The sequence below is a fragment of the Vombatus ursinus genome, unplaced genomic scaffold (assembly GCF_900497805.2).
Source record: "Vombatus ursinus unplaced genomic scaffold, bare-nosed wombat genome assembly UNPS02014793.1, whole genome shotgun sequence".
NCBI classification, from domain to species: domain Eukaryota; kingdom Metazoa; phylum Chordata; class Mammalia; order Diprotodontia; family Vombatidae; genus Vombatus; species Vombatus ursinus.
This window is the reverse complement of record NW_020954571.1, coordinates 10,857,337-10,875,148: the sequence shown is the minus strand read 5'-3', so window position 1 is coordinate 10,875,148 and position 17,812 is coordinate 10,857,337. Positions and strand designations below refer to the sequence as shown.

General features: G+C 44.7%; 2 protein-coding genes across 5 annotated transcripts in view; one reads left to right on the top strand and one right to left on the bottom strand.

Annotated features, from left to right (window-relative positions):
* The window catches only part of NUP188 (nucleoporin 188), a 46,023-nt gene extending 31,391 nt beyond the window's left edge, over positions 1-14,632 (top strand). Inside the window, exons 20-44 of one of the 2 annotated variants that reach the window (XM_027869432.1) lie at positions 112-226; positions 690-810; positions 1,004-1,070; positions 1,526-1,654; positions 2,587-2,726; positions 3,499-3,605; positions 3,896-4,102; positions 4,242-4,411; positions 5,191-5,260; positions 5,738-5,805; positions 6,288-6,483; positions 7,803-7,880; positions 8,209-8,294; positions 8,568-8,713; positions 9,139-9,320; positions 9,409-9,609; positions 9,989-10,081; positions 11,117-11,275; positions 11,872-12,009; positions 12,655-12,729; positions 12,863-13,084; positions 13,224-13,355; positions 13,448-13,521; positions 13,688-13,817; positions 13,998-14,632. In XM_027869432.1, the coding sequence (XP_027725233.1) occupies positions 112-226; positions 690-810; positions 1,004-1,070; positions 1,526-1,654; positions 2,587-2,726; positions 3,499-3,605; positions 3,896-4,102; positions 4,242-4,411; positions 5,191-5,260; positions 5,738-5,805; positions 6,288-6,483; positions 7,803-7,880; positions 8,209-8,294; positions 8,568-8,713; positions 9,139-9,320; positions 9,409-9,609; positions 9,989-10,081; positions 11,117-11,275; positions 11,872-12,009; positions 12,655-12,729; positions 12,863-13,084; positions 13,224-13,355; positions 13,448-13,521; positions 13,688-13,817; positions 13,998-14,174 (3,283 nt within the window). In that variant the 3' untranslated portion in view covers positions 14,175-14,632. Of the gene's footprint in view, positions 1-111; positions 227-689; positions 811-1,003; positions 1,071-1,525; positions 1,655-2,586; positions 2,727-3,498; positions 3,606-3,895; positions 4,103-4,241; positions 4,412-5,190; positions 5,261-5,737; positions 5,806-6,287; positions 6,484-7,802; positions 7,881-8,208; positions 8,295-8,567; positions 8,714-9,138; positions 9,321-9,405; positions 9,610-9,988; positions 10,082-11,116; positions 11,276-11,871; positions 12,010-12,654; positions 12,730-12,862; positions 13,085-13,223; positions 13,356-13,447; positions 13,522-13,687; positions 13,818-13,997 lie in introns of both variants that reach the window. The other variant, XM_027869431.1, reaches the window with a different exon arrangement.
* An 806-nt stretch (positions 14,633-15,438) lies between these two features.
* The window catches only part of SH3GLB2 (SH3 domain containing GRB2 like, endophilin B2), a 25,841-nt gene continuing 23,467 nt past the window's right edge, over positions 15,439-17,812 (bottom strand). For all 3 annotated transcript variants that reach the window (XM_027869789.1, XM_027869790.1, XM_027869791.1), the window contains 2 exons: positions 16,887-17,124; positions 15,439-16,601 (listed from right to left, as the gene is read on the bottom strand). In XM_027869789.1, coding sequence (XP_027725590.1) covers positions 16,494-16,601; positions 16,887-17,124 — 346 coding nt within the window. In that variant the 3' untranslated portion in view covers positions 15,439-16,493. The remainder of the gene's footprint in view (positions 16,602-16,886; positions 17,125-17,812) is intronic.

Sequence of the window (17,812 nt, the reverse complement as noted above, 5' to 3'; positions counted from 1 at the left end):
ACACTTAGGATTCCTGTGAGGTAATTGGAGTGCTCTGTGAAGAATTTGTTGCTACCTTGGGAATTCAAAAATTGCATTTTGGGTTTCATTCTGCCTCTCTCTCTTTACCAGTGCTGAGGGGATGAATGCAGGGGGCTATGGAAACCTCTTGATGAATAGTGAGCAGCCACAAGGTGAATATGGAGTTACCGTTGCCTTTCTACGTTTAATCACCACTCTTGTCAAGGTAAAGTTCTCATTAGTTCTGGTTCTGAAGCATTTACCCTACAAGATACCATTGTCCTTGTATTATGTTTGATATTGGCAGTACAAGGGGTTTAAACTATAAGATCTCTTTTGTGTAAATGTCACTCCCTGAAATACTTATGGGAGAAATTCTGTGTTCTTAATGCTGAAAATAACTTCTTTTCTTCCCTGATTTGTTGTCTGCCTCCTCCCTAATGCTGTTTGCTTCTTTGACACTTCTTTGACACATGACTGTGTTCATGCCTCCTGACTTGTTTTCCCAAGTTGATAAGGGCCTCATGTGGACTGTTCATTTGACTTAAGAGCTCAACAAGTATGATTCCTCATATCATTTATACTCTGGCTTCCTGCTTCTGTACCAATGTAAAGGCATTGTTTTGATTCCATTTGGACTTTGACTCTGGCAGTTTATTCTGCAATAATTGAAAGGTGGTTTCCTATAGGGGCAGCTTGGTAGCACCCAAAGCCAAGGGCTGGCCCCTTGCATCATGTTTGTGCTGAAGGAGATGCTTCCCAGTTATCATAAGTGGCGTTACAATGCCCATGGAGTGAGAGAACAAATTGGTAAGGACATTCCTCAAAGGGAACGTGGGATTTTGAGGGCTCAGCATAGGTGTGGTTACTATTTCTCTGATAATTTTCCTTCCCTGGGGTATGTTAAGTCCCACAGCATAAGATTGTATAGCATAGTTCTCTGGAGTATACTCCCTGTCATCCTGAAATCAGGAAGACTTTTTCCTTTTCTTCCTGAATCCAGGCTGTCTGATTCTTGAGCTGATCCATGCAATTCTGAATCTGTGCCATGAGTCCGATGTTCACAGCAGGTGAGATGGGGAAGAGTTGATGGTTTTTGAAAGAGTAGATTCTATTCCTCGTGCCAGCAGGCACACTAGCAAGCCTGGGAAGAAAAGTAAAACTAATGGGTAAGGCTGGCATACCTTCTTTCCTGGAGGAATAGTAGAGTGTGTGTGTTGCCTGGGCTCCTTGTCACTGGGATGGAGAAGCTTTCAGTAGTAAATTTGCCGGCAAATTTAAGACTAATTTGATGTGCCTCATATGCTGTCTATATTTGGAGATAAACAGACAAAATAGTGAAGACCAGGCCAGATTGATTGTTAAAAGTCTTTGATCATCTAGAAAAGTCCTCATCTCTCTGTCTCATCCACCTGTATCTTGAGTCTGGCAAGTTAAATTTTCATAACCTTGCCTTTAACCTTTGCCAAAGATAGACTTACTGGCTTTTGTAGGGACTTAAGAGAACTCTTCCTTTGTTTTCTAGCCATTCCCCTAGTCTACAGTCTCTGTGCATCTGCAGCCTGGCCAACACTGAAGCTGGCCAAGCAGTTATCAACATCATGGGCATTGGTGTAGATACCATCGACATGGTGATGGCAGCTCAGCCTAGGTGGTAAGTCCTGTTTCCTACTATTCGGACAAGAGGAGTTTTCAGATCCTTATCAAATGGACTTTAAGCAATAATGGTTCCTCTTGGGGTGAAATGGAGATGTTAGCCTCTGTGCAAACAAATTGCATCCCTTTTTCTGTCTTTCTGTGTTATACCCATATAGACAGACATATAGTGTATGTGTCAGCCAAAAGAAGAAAAGTTTTCTCTGTGGCAGTTGTACTATCATTACTGATCCCATATCTCTAAGCTACCCTAATTTAAATTTGCCCAGAATATTGTCTACTAGAAGACCCTCCCCTTTCTCTCTTTCTTTTTTCTTTCTTTCATGTCTATTTTTTAAATATTCATTTTGAGCTCCAAATTCTCTCCCTTTCTCTTCAAACCCTACCCCACCCATTGAGAAGGCACACAGAATGATACCCATTAAACTTGTGCAGCTTTCTCCTTCTGGCTTCCTATTATATAGCTTCATGGCAGCCTATGTTGGGTTTTTATGAACTACAGTGGGATTCTGCTTCAAGCTATAGTCATACTGTTCTTAATCAGAGCTGCTTGTGCATGCATTATAGTTCTTTATGTGGTGTTATTTGATTGTGTGTGTGGCAGCAGGTGGTGTGCTATTGTATGATCATAGTTTTTCTCCAGACAGGCACATAGCTGATAATAATAATTCACATTTATTTAACATTTTAAAGTTTGCAAAACACTTTACATTCATTATATTATTTGAGCAAGTTTGCAAAACACTTTATGTTCATTATATTATTTGAGCTAAGGGAGTTAACGACTTCATTCTTGAGTTTGGGCTGAGGTGTCTGCCAGAAATTATAGCAGTCTTAGATTACTTACTGTTAGACTCTTAATTTGAGAGATCACATATGATGAGAATGACTATTGACTGAATCAACTTTGGTTTCCATTTGGCCTTCCAGTGATGGGGCAGAGGGCCAGGGGCAAGGCCAGCTACTTATCAAGACAGTTAAACTGGCATTCTCAGTGACCAACAATGTCATTAGACTGAAACCTCCTTCCAATGTGGTATCTCCCCTGGAACAGGCACTCACTCAGCACGGTAAGTACCTCCCTTATGGCCAGCAGCATGCCTCTACACAGTGTAGGATTTTATATAGGGATTGAGAAGCAAACATTTCCTAATTGGTTCCACGTTGAGACATCCAGTTCTTCAGCCACCACTTGTGGAAGCTGTGTAGTGGTCTGACTAGCACTAAACTGAGAGATCAGTTCTAATGCTGGTCTTGTGACTAACCTATTCTTATGATCATAGCCAAATCTTGGCCTCAGTTTCTTCATCTATACAACAAGGAGGCTCAGCTAGATAATTTCTTTGGTTTCTTCTAGCTCTAAAATCCTTTCAGGCTATGTAAGGCCAGCTTCTCTTTTTCTAATTATTATCTTTTTTTTTTTTTTTCTTTGTGAGGCAATAGGGGTTAAGTGACTTGCCCAGGGTCACACAGCTAGTAAGTGTCTGAGGCCAGATTTGAACAGGTCCTCCTGACTTCAAGGCTGGAGCTCTATCCACTGCACCACCTAGCTGCCCCTAATTATTATCTTTTGATTCAGTGAAATGCTTTTCTCTGACCCATTAAATGGAAAACATTGTTCAACATATATTTCTGTTGTGGAATATAGGATTATCCAATATCTTGATCCCATATCTTCATCTACTTAAAATTAGCAAAAAATAGGATAATGTTGCTTTCTTGAATCACTGTGGTCCTTGCATATTTTACAGTAGGCCACAACATGTTTAAACCATTTTTGAGTAGCCTTCTCTCATGGATCAGGCAACTTTGCAATCTCCCTTTCTCCTTGTGTTTTTCTAGGTGCCCATGGGAACAACCTTATTGCTGTTTTGGCCAAATACATCTATCACAAACATGACCCTGCCTTGCCACGACTTGCCATCCAGCTACTGAAACGCTTGGCAACGGTATGACCCCTCTTTACAAGCTGGAGTCTTGAAAACCATGATTTTCCTTCACCTTGGCACCCTTTGAAACTTTGCCTGAGGGAAAATAGCTGATAATGGAGGTGGTGAAGTTTATGCTGTTTGTAAAATGATTTCTCTGAATATGCGTTTTCTTGTACTGTAGTTTTCTTTTGTGGTTTTCTTGAATATATCCTTTTCCCTTTTTTACTCCTTCAAACAGATGGCTCACCTTGAGCCTCATTAGAACATTTGCCACATTGACAGAGCAATAGTCCTTGGTGTTCCCATAGGTTGCCCCGATGTCTGTGTATGCCTGCCTTGGCAGTGATGCAGCTGCTATCCGGGATGCTTTTCTGACTAGGCTGCAGAGCAAGATTGAGGATATGCGAATCAAAGTCATGATCCTAGAGTTTCTTACTGTTGCTGTAGAGACCCAACCTGGCCTCATTGAGCTCTTTCTGAACCTTGAAGTGAAGGATGGAAGTGATGGCTCCAAGGTGAGCTCCTCTCCTTGAATGAATCTGTGCTGGCTGCTGGAACTAGAAGGGGTTCTCTGCAGAAAACCAGCCCTGTGCTCAATTCCCCACAGATTGTCGGTGGTGGCAGGGACAGTCAGAACTTCCTTTTCTTTTCCAGGAATTCAGTCTTGGAGAATGGAGCTGTCTCCAGGTGGTACTAGAGTTAATTGATTCAAAACAGCAAGATAGATATTGGTGTCCACCCCTGCTGCATCGTGCTGCAGTAGCTTTTCTACATGCTCTGTGGCAGGACCGCCGGGACAGTGCCATGCTGGTTCTCAGGACCAAGTGAGTATTTTCTTCACTGCCCACCAGCAGGGGTCATCCCTGCCTTTAACTCAACTTGCTTTATCCTCTCACCTTTGATTTAATTCCATCAGTATTTACAGTACTTGACAAACAACAAGGGTAAGCTTTGTGTTGATTGGTTTTGCTACAAGGGAATATGTTAAGTCCCATAGCAGTGCAGGATGGATTGAAATGCCCTGTTTGCCTGGAGTGTTGTAGCACTGACCACCAATCGAGGACCTATGTTAGAGCTCTCCTGTTCCTCAGTTCATTTTCTCCTTTTAGGAGTTGTTAAAAAGTAGCAGCTAGGTGGCGCTGTGCCAGGCCTAAAGTAGATCTGACCTCGGACACTTACTAGCAGTGTGACCCTGAGCAAGTCACTTATCCCTGTTTGCCTCAGTTTTCTCATCTGTAAAAATGAGCTGGAGAAGGAAATGGCAAACCACTATAGTATCTCTGCCAAGAAAACCCTAAATGGGATCATGAAGAGTCGGACACAACTAAAATGATTGAACAACAAAAAAAGTATGAGATGCAGTGGTCTGGGGTTTTATGAATGCAGTTGTGTAAGGTATAATCAATGTATCCTTAAGAAAACAAACCTTCTAGACATGATACCCTTTAAAAGTTGTGTAGAAGCTATTTATTGACTTGTGAATCAGATCCTACAATTTGGGATAGTAGGATAAAGGAGAAGCCATCGAGGACAGTGGGATCAAGGTTAATTAAGGAACTTGTGTTGAAAAAAACAACACAATCATGATGTGTCCTTTTTTTAGACCAAAGTTTTGGGAGAACTTGACCAGCCCGTTATTTGGGACCCTTTCTCCTCCCTCAGAAACATCTGAGGTAAGTTGAGTGAGATGGTAAATGAAAGTGACAAAAATTTGGGGGAGAAAGGCTGGGTTTTGAGAGAGTAAAATAAGAACAGATGCCTGCCCTATTTCCTCAAAGAGCTTGAGTCAGATTGGTGAGATCCTAGACATTTCTCCTCTTTTAAATAATACTTTTACTTTTTTTTGTTTTGTTTTTTGTTTTTGAAGCCTTGTCCTGGGAAAAGGCTGTTGAATTCTTGATTCTCCACGTATGTAACGGATGACTGTATCCAGTTCATGTCAGCTGTTTTGGAGACATTACTACCCTGAGGTCTTTGCCTCTTACAAGTCATTTGCTAATTTTAGTTTGGGATCTCTCTGTCCCCTTAGAAACAAAATGAGTTTTGTGTGTGTTTGATTTCTGTTTTATGTCTAAAGATTAGATATGGAATACTAAGATGCAGGTTTCTTTGTGTAATTGGTACATTCTTTGCTTTTTTTCCCTCCTTAGCCCAGTGTCCTGGAGACCTGTGCCTTAATTATGAAGATCATTTGTTTGGAGATATACTATGTAGTTAAGTGAGTCTTTTTCCCTCTGAAGATTTTATGTAAAGGGTTGGGTGGAGAAAATTTTTTAAATTGTCTTTTCTATGAAGGAGATATAGTGTATAACATGCAAATAAAGGGATGATTTGGAATTGTTAACTTTCTGGAGAGGCAGTAGTACTTTTAGCATGTGTACTTAGACTCCCAGTCATCCTTCATTGATGCCTTTTGTAAATGTCAGAAAGGCATATTGTAAAGCAAGTCTGTGGAGGAGACATTCTGAAATAGGCCACATTTGTGGAATCAGGCATTGGATTTAATGAATGGCCCAGGGAAGAAAAATGCTGTGGGGGGTATCCCTGGAACAGTCTGCCTTTTCTGCAAAGCTTGAGTTCTCTACTTTCTAAGGGTGTGGTTTTTTTGTTTTGTTTTGGTTTTTTTGGTGCCTTTAGGGCTCAATGTGATCACTTTCCAGTCTTGCTTAAAGCTTTCCCTTTTTTCCCCCAACTCCTCAGGGGTTCACTGGACCAGTCCCTAAAAGATACGCTCAAGAAATTCTCCAGTGAGAAACGTTTTGCCTATTGGTCAGGTTATATCAAATCTTTGGCAGATCACATGGCGGAGACGGAAGGTAGTGGCTGCACCTCTTTGGTGGAGTACCAAATGTTGATCTCTGCCTGGCGGATGCTCCTCATTATTGCCACCAGTCATGTAAGCATGTTTTCCTAAGCATCTTTATTTCTCTTGTTTCTTATGTCATAGCTACAATGGATAGCCATTCCTGGAAGTCACCACCCTTTGGGCAAGTCTATGAGAGCTAAGTTGTTAACTGGCTCCCTACTGAGAGATGTAGCAATGATCACCAGGGACTTATGGTGTTGGAGTCAGCAGCAAGTACTAAAGAACAGGATAGAACAGCTGCTTAAACCTCTGTAGAGAAAACATATAGGTGTTATTCCCAGCAGGAACAACACCTCTTGTGTCTCCTTGTGTTGTAGTTGTTAGTTCTGATTGTCGTCAATTTCCCATAAGGCCCACACCTCATGAGTATATACAATTGTCTTCTATTGTTATAATCCCTGTGGGTGCTCAGCAAATACTTGTTGGCTGACCAACTGGGTTATAATAAGAGCAATCTCTCAGCACCCTCAGGGTGGGGGTGGGGAGATTTTGGTTCACTTTCATTGGTTTCAAAAATTACAGTCTCTGATCCTTTCAGGGAAACAAGCAATTATTACAATTTTCATAGATGCAAAAGGGAGTTTTTAAGGCCAAGGTTGATTATGGGTATCTCTCCTGAGTGTGCCCTTTCTAGGGAGATTCAGTAGTAGATTCCAGAGGGATCATTTTGAATTTCCCCTTGTGGATGTGATACCATTGTGCTTTGAGCTTGAGCTTGTAGCAAAGAGTTTGTAGTTGAGTTGTTCTCATCAGAATTCAAACTAATGACCTAAGTTAACTTGCACGGGGTTGGTGCATCCTTGGTTGAAGTGGACTATGTGCGTATCTTCTGTGAAACCTGTCTCCCAGTGCCAGAATCTGGCTCTTTGGAGCTTTGGAACTCTCTGAGGGATTTTTGCTGTTGGCATATAATGGACAACCATTTATTAAGTGCTTGCTAGGTTCTGGGTGTTGTGCATGTGACTGTGAAGCTCTGAACCTTCAGATATAAGGAGGTTTGATGCTGACAGAGCACTTTAAGTAAACAGTCATTCCTATAGTAAGCTATATGACTTTGCAGAGTCTTCTTGAATTTTGCCTCTGGAGCACTCAACATCTTCTTTCTCCTGTTTTAAGAAATTGGACTACATGCCCAGATGGTTGGATTTTAACCAGGAAAATGAGATATTCTTGTCCTTTTTCAGAAGGACCCTGAACACTTGACAGGTCATCTTTCTGCATCCCAAAGGAGTGGCATGATTTATTTGTCTCATAAATTACTGGTTGAAGTCATTGTTAGAGTTGAGATTGTGACCTTGACTTTGCATATTGAGGAAATGTTCCCGCTTAAAAACCTCTCTCTTCCTCAGGCAGATATAATGCATTTGAATGATTCTGTTGTTCGACGTCACCTATTTCTTGATGTGCTTGCTGGGACCAAAGCATTAGTAAGTGTGTTTCAGAGCATTTAAATCCATTGTGTGAGATGTTTTGCTGAAGTCAGATACTTCAGAGTTCCCTAGATTGCTAGATACTCAAGTAGTTTAGAGTTAGGGGATTGACTTGATTTCACAATTTACTGGACAAAAACAAGTCTTCTCCAACTCATAGGCCTGTGGGATTGCCATTTTTCTTCCCCTTCTTCATTTCAGGGCTGGTTCTCAGATAGCCCCGCTTAAGAGATCATTGGAAATGGTGGGGATACACCCCTGTGTGTAGAAGTTAGGTTTCCTGACTAGCACAATTCTGGGCTTTAACGTAACTGTTTTTCTTCAGCTGCTGGTGCCAACATCAGTGAACTGTTTGCGGCTGGGGTCCATGCTATGTACTCTGCTGCTTGTCTTACTTCGGCAGTGGATGAGGTAAGGGCTATGTCGGAAGAGTGATGAAGGCTGCTGGCTCCTAGTTAGCTTCATTGATCAATTTCTGCCCTGACCCTCTTAACTTGTCTTTTGTTTTAAGAAAAGTAATAACTTGTGATTAAATTTCCCACGTTAGGGTTTTGTATGTTTTTTCCATTATGATCAATCCAGGGAACTGGATCTGATTAGTACAAATTAGTGGGCATCCAGATGCCAAAGGCAAGTTGCTGATGATATCTGAGGCTTTCTGTTTCACTCTTGTCTCTTTCCCAGAGATGTGGGTTCTGTGGATGAAATCCTTAGCTCCCTGATGGAGATTCTGGAGGGAATCCTCCAGGCAGACCAACAGCTAATGGAAAAGGCTAAGGCCAAAGTGTTCTCAGCCCTCCTCACTGTCCTCCAGATGAAACAGTTGAAAGGTGAGCTGGGCAGGATAGCAAATAAGGACATCACAACCACAGCGAAATATCTTTCTTCTAGCTCAGGAATCAGTGTTGGTTTGTACTGGTTTTCTTTGGTGTACTTCTCAGTGGTGGGAGATTTGGAGTTGGGAGGGTACTATTCTAGGCATGGATCTGAGACTGAAATATAGCATTTCCATTACTCCCTCTTCAGTGTGACACAGAACTTCACAATGTTTTCTCAGTTTCTACCTTCACACCTAGCCCTTATTCACCTTTTTCTTCATTCTTCACTTGGTTGAAATTTGTATCCCATTCTGGATCAAGAGGTACCATTTCTAGCCCTCAGCCTGGGAAGGGGGATCCTCCCCCTCCTTCCCTCCACCAGCCCAGTAGTAGGTGGTATTAAAGGATTGTCAGTGCATCCTTTGTCTACTCTGCAGTAAGTGAGATCACACAATACTCCCAGCTGGTGCTAAATGTCTGCGAGACCCTTCAGGAAGAAGTGATTGCCCTCTTTGACCAGACTCGTCACTGCCTAGCCTCTGGCAGTGTATCAGAGGACAAGGACAGCATGGAGACAGATGACTGCTCACGGCTTCGGCACAAGGACCAGCGGGATGGGGTATGGGTAATTTGTTCAGCCCTTTCCCATAGGCAACCTTAGGAGCCTTCTGCCATAGGTCCCCATACTTTCTTCTTGGTTCCAGCAGGTGTGTGTCCTGGGCCTACATCTGGCCAAAGAACTCTGTGAAGTGGATGAGGATGGAGACTGTTGGCTGCAGGTTACCCGTAGGATCCCTATTCTGCCCACTCTGTTCACCACTCTGGAGGTGAGCCTGAGAATGAAGCAAAACCTACACTTTACTGAGGCCTCGCTGCATCTTCTGTTCACCTTGGCCCGAACCCAGCAGGTAAGAGAACCCAGCAGGTTAAGAAGCCAGCATCCCTGAGCTATCAAGAACATAGATACAGAAAGTTCTGATAGTCCCAGACCAGCTTTCCTGTCCTCATATAAGTTAAATTGTTCCTCTAGATATTTCCTGTTAGGGCTTGGAAGGGACTGATTATGTCAGAAATCCGATTGCATCTTGAAGTGATTATTGGGGCTATACTCATCCTCTTTTTTCATTCCCTTCCATAATCCATCATTCCCTTCCCACATAATCAGGGCAAGAGAGCTATTGATCCATCCCACTATTTTGGGCTTCTTCCCATGGTAGAAGAGTAGTGATGTGTTGAGTTTGCAATATCTTGAGGGCTACTTCAGGGCATCTATCATCTGTGTCCCAGGGTGCAGCAGCTGTTGCTGGAGCTGGCATCACCCAGAGCATCTGTTTGCCCCTCCTAAGTGTGTATCAACTCAGCACCAATGGAACAGTACAGGTGAGTACAGCCAGGCTTCCAGTACAGGTACAGGTGAGGTAGCCTTCAAGTTCAGATGAATGTTCTGTTAATGGATGAGCCTATTGCTATTAGGAGTATTACCCTTCCACTTTCCTGCAATAATTCTTGGTGCCTTCTGAATCATGATCCTTGTGAGAATATAGCTAATGTGGGATCTATAATAGTTCCTCACATAATTTCTGGTTTTTCAGCAAGAAAACCAGAATAGTTAAAAGGCATTACCGTTACTCATCAACTGTGGAAAATGGGAAAAACCACTGAGAATAATTCTTCCCACCTCATAGCTAAGGAAATTAGCACAGAGAGGGTGGGTGGCTAACCACAAGTCATTGGCAGGACCAAGAGTAGGACCTTTGTATTCTGACGTTGACTTTAGGGCCCTCTGTCTACTTCTTTTTCCCTATGAAGTCTAATTGTACCCTGCTACACCTGTTCTGGTCCACTGCAGTGGTGGAACAGTGGAGGATGTTGGTGAGTACTGGGGAACACAGGCACACTCCTGGTACAGGAATGAGCTCAAATGCTAGTTCCTTATATATACTGGTTATGTTGCTAGCTGTGGAACTCATTTTGAGGTTTAATAAGTACCTCCTGGTCACACCCAGTGAATCTTTATTCCAGCTCCCTCCGCTTTGCAGTAAAATAGTGGAATATTACAGCTGAGAGGGAGCCTAGAGCTCACCTAATCTAACCTTCTTCAGTTTACAGATGAGGAAACTGAGGTCTAAAGGCATACAGCAAGTTAGCAAGAGAAGTAGGACTAGATCTCACATCCTGACTTTGTGTAGTGCTTTCTATTATATGATGTTGTTTCTCTTCCCTCATGATAGGCTTGTGAGGGTAATAATTATGTTGATTCTTCGAAGCTTTCTCTTAATTTAAACCAATCTGTCATAGTTTCTAAGGCACATACAGGTTTCTTTGTTTATCAGCCCAGCTCACTGGACATTCTGTCCCGGTGAGAACAGAGCTGCTAGGCCACTTTGTCTCATTTCTCCTATTTATACTACCCAGACTCCTGGTGCTTCTCGAAAGTCCCTTGATGCCCCCTCTTGGCCTGGGGTCTACCGCCTCTCCATGTCCTTGATGGAACGTCTGCTAAAAACGCTACGTTATAACTTTCTCACTGAAGCCCTAGACTTTGTGGGTGTTCATCAGGAGCGAATTCTACAGGTGAAATTTCCATGCTGTTATTGGAGTTGTGACTCCCAGGGCATCCATGTCTGTGGTCAGATAGAAAGCTTAGCTGTGGGCAGGAATCTAGTGTGATACATGGGTAAGGCGGGGTAGGGTTGCTTCTTAGACGATTTACTGAAGTTAGAAACACTGTCTAGCCAATCCATGCTCCAGATGTGATAACAGAGATTTGTTCATTTCATGCTTTCAGTGATTGACCCTAATGAAAATAATTGCCTGAGGGGCAGCTGGGTGGTGTAGTGGATGGAGTACGGGCCCTGGAGTCAGGAGGACCTGAGTTCAAAACCAGCCTCAGATACATAACACTCACTAGCTGTGTGACCCTGGGCAAGTCACTTAACCCCAATTGCCTCACCAATAAATAAATAAATAAAATAATTGCCTGGTTGAAAATGGGGCCAAGTTCATCTCCTCAGGAGAGGAATTCACCCCAGCTAAGCAACCCTTTCTTTGCTGCTGTCTCTTTAGTCCACTTAGAATTAATAAGTTATTACTAAGGCTCCCCCTTCCTCCCCTCCCCCCCAACCAAGTTATATTGGGAGCTTTCTCATTCCAGCCCTTCTCTTTTCCAGTGCCTCAATGCAGTAAGGACAGTGCAGAGTTTGGCCTGCCTGGAGGAAGCTGATCACACTGTAGGCTTTATCCTGCAGCTCTCCAACTTCATGAAAGAGTGGCAGTTTCATCTGCCACAGCTCATGAGAGACATACAGGTGAGGGACTGTTTGGCTTTTGTCTTGGACTGGCTTAGGTTAGTTGGGTATTCCATGAGGCCTCTGTTCCTAAAGAGGCAAAATCCAGGGCTCTTAACAGCATAGGGGTAGTGTTTATTCCTAGCAGCAGGAGCCCTTGGGGCTCTTAGCCTGGATTTGCACTATGGATAGACATCCTGTGGGATCCCAAATCATATGAAAGTGAAGCCCAAAGACCCCAAGGAGCTTCAAGAAGCAAAGGATTGCGTTTTGTGTTGTCTTATTCTGAGTAGGGGTGGGGAACCTGCAGCCTTGAGGCCACATATGGCCTTCTAGGTCCTCAAGTGTGGCTTTTTGACTGAATCCAAACTTCATAGAACAAATCCCCTTAATAAAAGGATTTGTTCTATAAAATTTGGACTCAGTCAAAAGGCAGCACCCAAGGACCTAGAAGGTTTTGTGTGTCCTAGAGGCGGCAGGTTCCCACCCCTGCCTTAAGGTAATTTTTCTCTTATCAAAGGACATTCAGAGATTCTGTCAAGGTTGAGTATTTGAGGGACCACAAGCATGACTTGGAAAGACCTGAATAGAGCTTTTGATAAAAAAAAAAAAAGTCCCATTTCCCCCATTCCCTGCCCTGTCCTCATCTTTCCTGCTATGTTCTAGGTAAATCTGTGTTACCTGTGTCAGGCTTGCACCTCCCTCCTACACAGCCGCAAGATGCTGCAGCACTATTTACAGGTGAGGGTAACTCCAGGGTGGCATTTGTTACTGCTTGACTCCAATTCTAACATTGTTGCACTGAGTTACTCCCAACCTGGATGAGATAGAATTCCTCTAGGGAATCATCCCTGGTTCCTTTCTCCCACCACAGAACAAAAACGGAAGTGACGCCATGCCCTCGGCTGTGACTCCTCGAGTCCAGCGCCCCCCTCAGCCCTCATCCTCATCCTCAAAGCAGCCTAACCCTGATGGCGAGGCTGCAGAACAGAGGGCCCTGCGCATGGTCCAGTATAGCCTCCTGAAAATTCTCAGCAAGACGCTGGCCGCCCTGCGCCACTTCACCCCTGATGTCTGCCAGATCCTTTTGGACCAGGTATCCAGCCCTTGTGTCTCAGCAGGCGAGGAAAGACTCAGGGTGGGCATGGGGAGCAGATGATGTTTTTAGTAACTAGGGAGTGGAAGCAGAAGGGTTGGAAATGGAAGGCGATCTCCTGTATTTCCCCTCTCCATAGTCCCTGGATCTTGCTGAATACAACATCCTTTTTGCCCTGAGCTTCACAACCCCAACTTTTGACTCTGACGTAGCCCCCTCTTTTGGGACTCTCCTGGCCACAGTGAACGTGGCCCTCAACATGTTGGGAGAGGTAGGTCCAATGCCTCGGATATTGCCCTTAGCAGACTTTCCTTACCTTCTGCATTTTACATCTGGGTCTGACATTTCCCCCATTCTCTACAGCTGGACAAGAAAAAGGAGCCCCTGTCCCAGGCTGTGGGGCTGAGCACTCAGGTGGAGGGCATCAGAACACTGAAGTAAGACCTTTTCTTCATAGCACTGGCCGGTTTTTGTTTCTTTTCTTCTCTGAGTCCCGGATCCTCTTGGTGATGGGTGGGAAATTTTCAGCAGCTGTTAGTCTTTGGTGCTTCATCCTTATTCCCCATTGTCCAGCTTTGCCAAATAAGCTATTGTCCTTCACAGGTCCCTCCTGATGTTTACAATGGAAAATTGCTTCTACCTGCTCATCTCCCAGGCTGTACGCTACCTGAGGGACCCAGCAGTGCACCCCAGGGACAAACAGCGAATGAAGCAGGAGCTCAGCTCAGAACTGGTATGGTGGGCTTTGGGCAGGGTAAGAGGGAAGCAGTTCTTTAGGGAGGAATTCCAACACCCTGTCCCTCGCCCACTCTGTACAACTGTAGACTCCTCTAAGTAACTGAATACCTTCAACCCTAGAGAGAAACAATCAAAAGTTTGACCAGGCCTTAACTCTTTCCCCTTTACATTCCAGAGTACGTTGCTCTCCAGCCTTTCCCGTTACTTCCGCCGTGGAGCCCCCACTTCCCCAGCTGCTGGAGTCCTTCCTTCACCTCAAGGCAAGCCGACCCCGGCTTCCAAAGCAGGCCCTGAGAGCCAGGAACCTCTGATTCAACTAGTCCAAGCCTTTGTCCAGCATGTGCAGAGATAGGGCAGTTGACTTTTCCACAGGCCACTCCTCCTTCCAGCCAGCCTAGAGGCCTGAGACAACCCCACCCCACCCCCACTAAAGCGCCTCTTACAGGAAACAAATGGTCCAAGCAGGTTCTCTAGGGAACCCATCCTTATTTTTGTATCTCATCATCGGGTTAGGGGAAGACAGTGGAATCAGAGGATCAGTTTTCTTAGCTACTTGTATAAAAAAACATCCCATGAAAGCATATTCCTTTCCTGTGAGCATTCCTCATTGCTGCTCATAGCAGCTGGGCCCATCTTCCCTCAGTGAATCCTGTCCTGAGTGAGGCCAGCTGGGTGAGGGGTGTGTGTGCCATGTACAGTCCAAGACAAGAGGCCATATGCACGGGTTTGAAACGTCTCTTCACATGCTGTGTTATTGCATTTTTTGTAATTGCTCTATTTATACAAATATTAAAACACTGTTTATAGACACAGGTGTAGTGGATGTCATTAGAACTTTCAGCATGAGCCAGCATGATATAGAAGAGCACTATAGAAATCCTGCTTATGATATTTAACTAGTTGTATGACTGGTTTGTTATTTACAAAATGGGGATAATACCTATAATACTCTCACAAGTAGTACATGTAAGAATCAGATAAGATATACCACATTTATAAGTCTCAGACTGACACATATAAAGGCATCTCTTTTGGTGGTTTGGGCCATTCTGTTTCCATATGTCTCTTGAAGACTGCTCAAAGGGTTACTGTTGGACTTGGCTTCTGAAATTTCTCTCCTCCCTACATGCAACATCCATGTATCCCTCCAAATCTTCTCTGAAGGTTGTGCTACCCTGAGACCCTAGTGGGGACGTTCTCTGGCAGCTTGGATGATAATGACGTATGTCTTGAGAACAGAATGGGAGGGAATGTGGACATGAATGTCTAACTTGGTAAGGAGGGAGGGCCTACATCCAAGACCAGTCTTCCCTTTTGCCCCATTGTGGCACCTGTCCCCCACCATGCTCTTAGGTTCAGTGATTCTTTTCACTCCCATGGTGTCGTTTAATGACTATAGCAGATCAGAACATACTAATAACCTTCTCAGATGTATATACTTTAGGTTAGGGTTTTTTTTTTCCCCAGTCGTCCTCTGAGGCTAGTAAATACAGCCTACCCTATCTGTGGGCAGAATATTCAAGAGGCTGTGGCCTAGACCACACCAGGAGAGGAGAACAGCTCTGGCCTACTCCAGAGACTGGTGATGGAAAAGAAAGGAGCCTGATTGTAAAAGCTTGTGCACTACAGATGGTTTATTATCATTCACAAGAGGCCAAGCAGCCAGGCGTTGACACAGGAATAAAAATGCCAGTTAAAAAGTGAGTGTGAGAGAAGGCTAGAGACAGAGCACAGGGATAGGCCACAACAGGGACCTTGCCTGACTACCTACCTGAGGGGCAAGAGGAAGGACGCTGCACTTAAGGTATATCGACTGAAATTACAGTGGTAAAGGAGACCACGAAGAGGCTCCCATGGTCCTTGTCCCTAGGATCACCCTAGGGATTGGGATGGGGTGTGGATTAAGTAGGTGAATGAGAGGAACATCCACTAACTTTCTTGTTTCAGAGAAGTCCAGATCACTTTCATTACATGCTCTCCCCGCCTTGGCCCTTGAGGGCCAACACAGACAGTACATAACTGCCCCTTTTTTCTTTGGCAACTGAGGGATTTAGCCAAAGCCTGGGGTCCAGAAGAGGTGGTAATAACAATATCTGAAGGGGCTTTTGGCCCCACAGCCATAAGCACCAGTGAGGACTTCCTGCCTCCAAAACAAATTATCTTAAGGTAGCAGGGAGGTTTGCATTCAAGACCTATTTTTCCCTCAGGACCCAGGCTCTTCCCCAACCCATATAACTCTTAGCCTCTCTCTAGATACGCTAACCGAGGCCTAGCTTCCTCCCTCAAAGCCTAGCTATCTACTTCCTTCAGTAAGCTTAGAGGCAGGGACAGGAGAGCTGAGAAAAGCAGTAAAGAGGGAGGCCTTCAGTGTTCTGTCCCTAGGGTGGAATGGGAAAAGCAACCTCAGGGACTGGGGGCTACTCTGAGACCCCTTTGTTCTCTGATGGAATGTATGTGACAGGGAAGGGAGGACACATAGCTTCCACCCTGAGCCAGGATCTCAGCAAGGTAATGAGCAGACAAACAATAGAATGAAGTGAGAGGACTTAAGGGACAGCACCCTTTTCCTTCCCCCCACCTTCTCTCTCCCACCTGAGGGTGAAAGTGGGAGGTGATGGGAGAAGGCGTGGGGAGCCATGGCAGCCCTCAGAAAGTGGGCCCAGGGCCCGGCTTAACTGAGCAGTTCTAGGTAGGTGACGGGCACTTTCCCCTTCCTGTTGCCTCTCTCCCCTATGAGCCAGTCAGGGTCCATTCCAGGGAGGCTGTAGACTGTAATGAGCTGAAGAGAGGCAGAAGGTAGGATTAGAGCCACAATGACCCTCCACCCAAGAGGACCTAACTGATGAATGACTCCTTCTTTACCCTCAGCCCTGATCTAGATAAGGGTACTTACCTGCTGGTGAGCCTCACCTCTGACTCTTAGAGTGACCGTGGAGACAGAAAGGAACGAGGCTCTGCCTGCTCCCCTCCATCAAAAGATCATTAATTACAGCTCCTTCCCACCAATGATCTCCTCCCTCCACATGCTAAGAGATCACCTCGGGGCTACCTACCAAATGCCTACCTCATCAGCCAGTAGGGCCAGTTCACTGCTGTCAGCTGCCTCATAGTCATACAACACCCGGGCCTTTCGGGTACCACTAGCAGGCGGAGCCACGTCATCCAAGCTGATGGCAGCTTCTGTGGGGGGCATGCCTGCCACAGTGGGCACCACTGGGATGGTGGCAGCAGCTGTTGCCAGGGAGGCACCGCTCAAAGGTGAGGAGGCAGGTTCAGTGTTGCCCACGAAGGTGCCCGGAAATCTAAAGAGGAAGGAGGGAAGGGTTTTTTTTTTAATTTGGATGAAAACAGAAGAATTCAGGCTTCTAGAGCCTGCCTTTAGAGGCCCACAGGAAGAGCTCATCCCTCCCTTCTCTTAACAAGAGCATTTGAATGTACACCTCCCTATTTTCTGTTTAATGAGGGAGGCAGGATTCACACAAACCTCACCGGGAGCTTCTTGAAAGCAAGAACTGGGATTCCTCTCTAACACATAGCTGAGCACAGGGCTTGGCATACAATCAATGCTTTTTGACTTGATTCATTTAAGAGAGATTGATTGAGCACCTACTATATGGCAGAGTGGAAAGAGAGCTGGCCTTGGAGCCCCAAAGACCTGAGTTCAAGTCCTTTGATATACATACTGTCTCTGCAAACCAGGGCAAGACATTTAACCTCTTGGTGCCCTTGGCAATTTTCTAAGAGGCAGGGAAGAAACAAACTAACCTGCAATGGTAAAGGGTTTTCTCATGAGGAAGTTCCCAATACCAGGGAAATCATAGATCAGTCCCTGTTCCTATCCCTATTCCTTAGTATAAGATATTGTGGTAGGCCTTGTGGGAGATACAAAGACAAATAAGATAGTCCCTGCCCTCAGGTAGCTTACAGTCTAGTAGGGGAGACAAGGCAATATATATATATATATATATATATATATATATATATATTGCC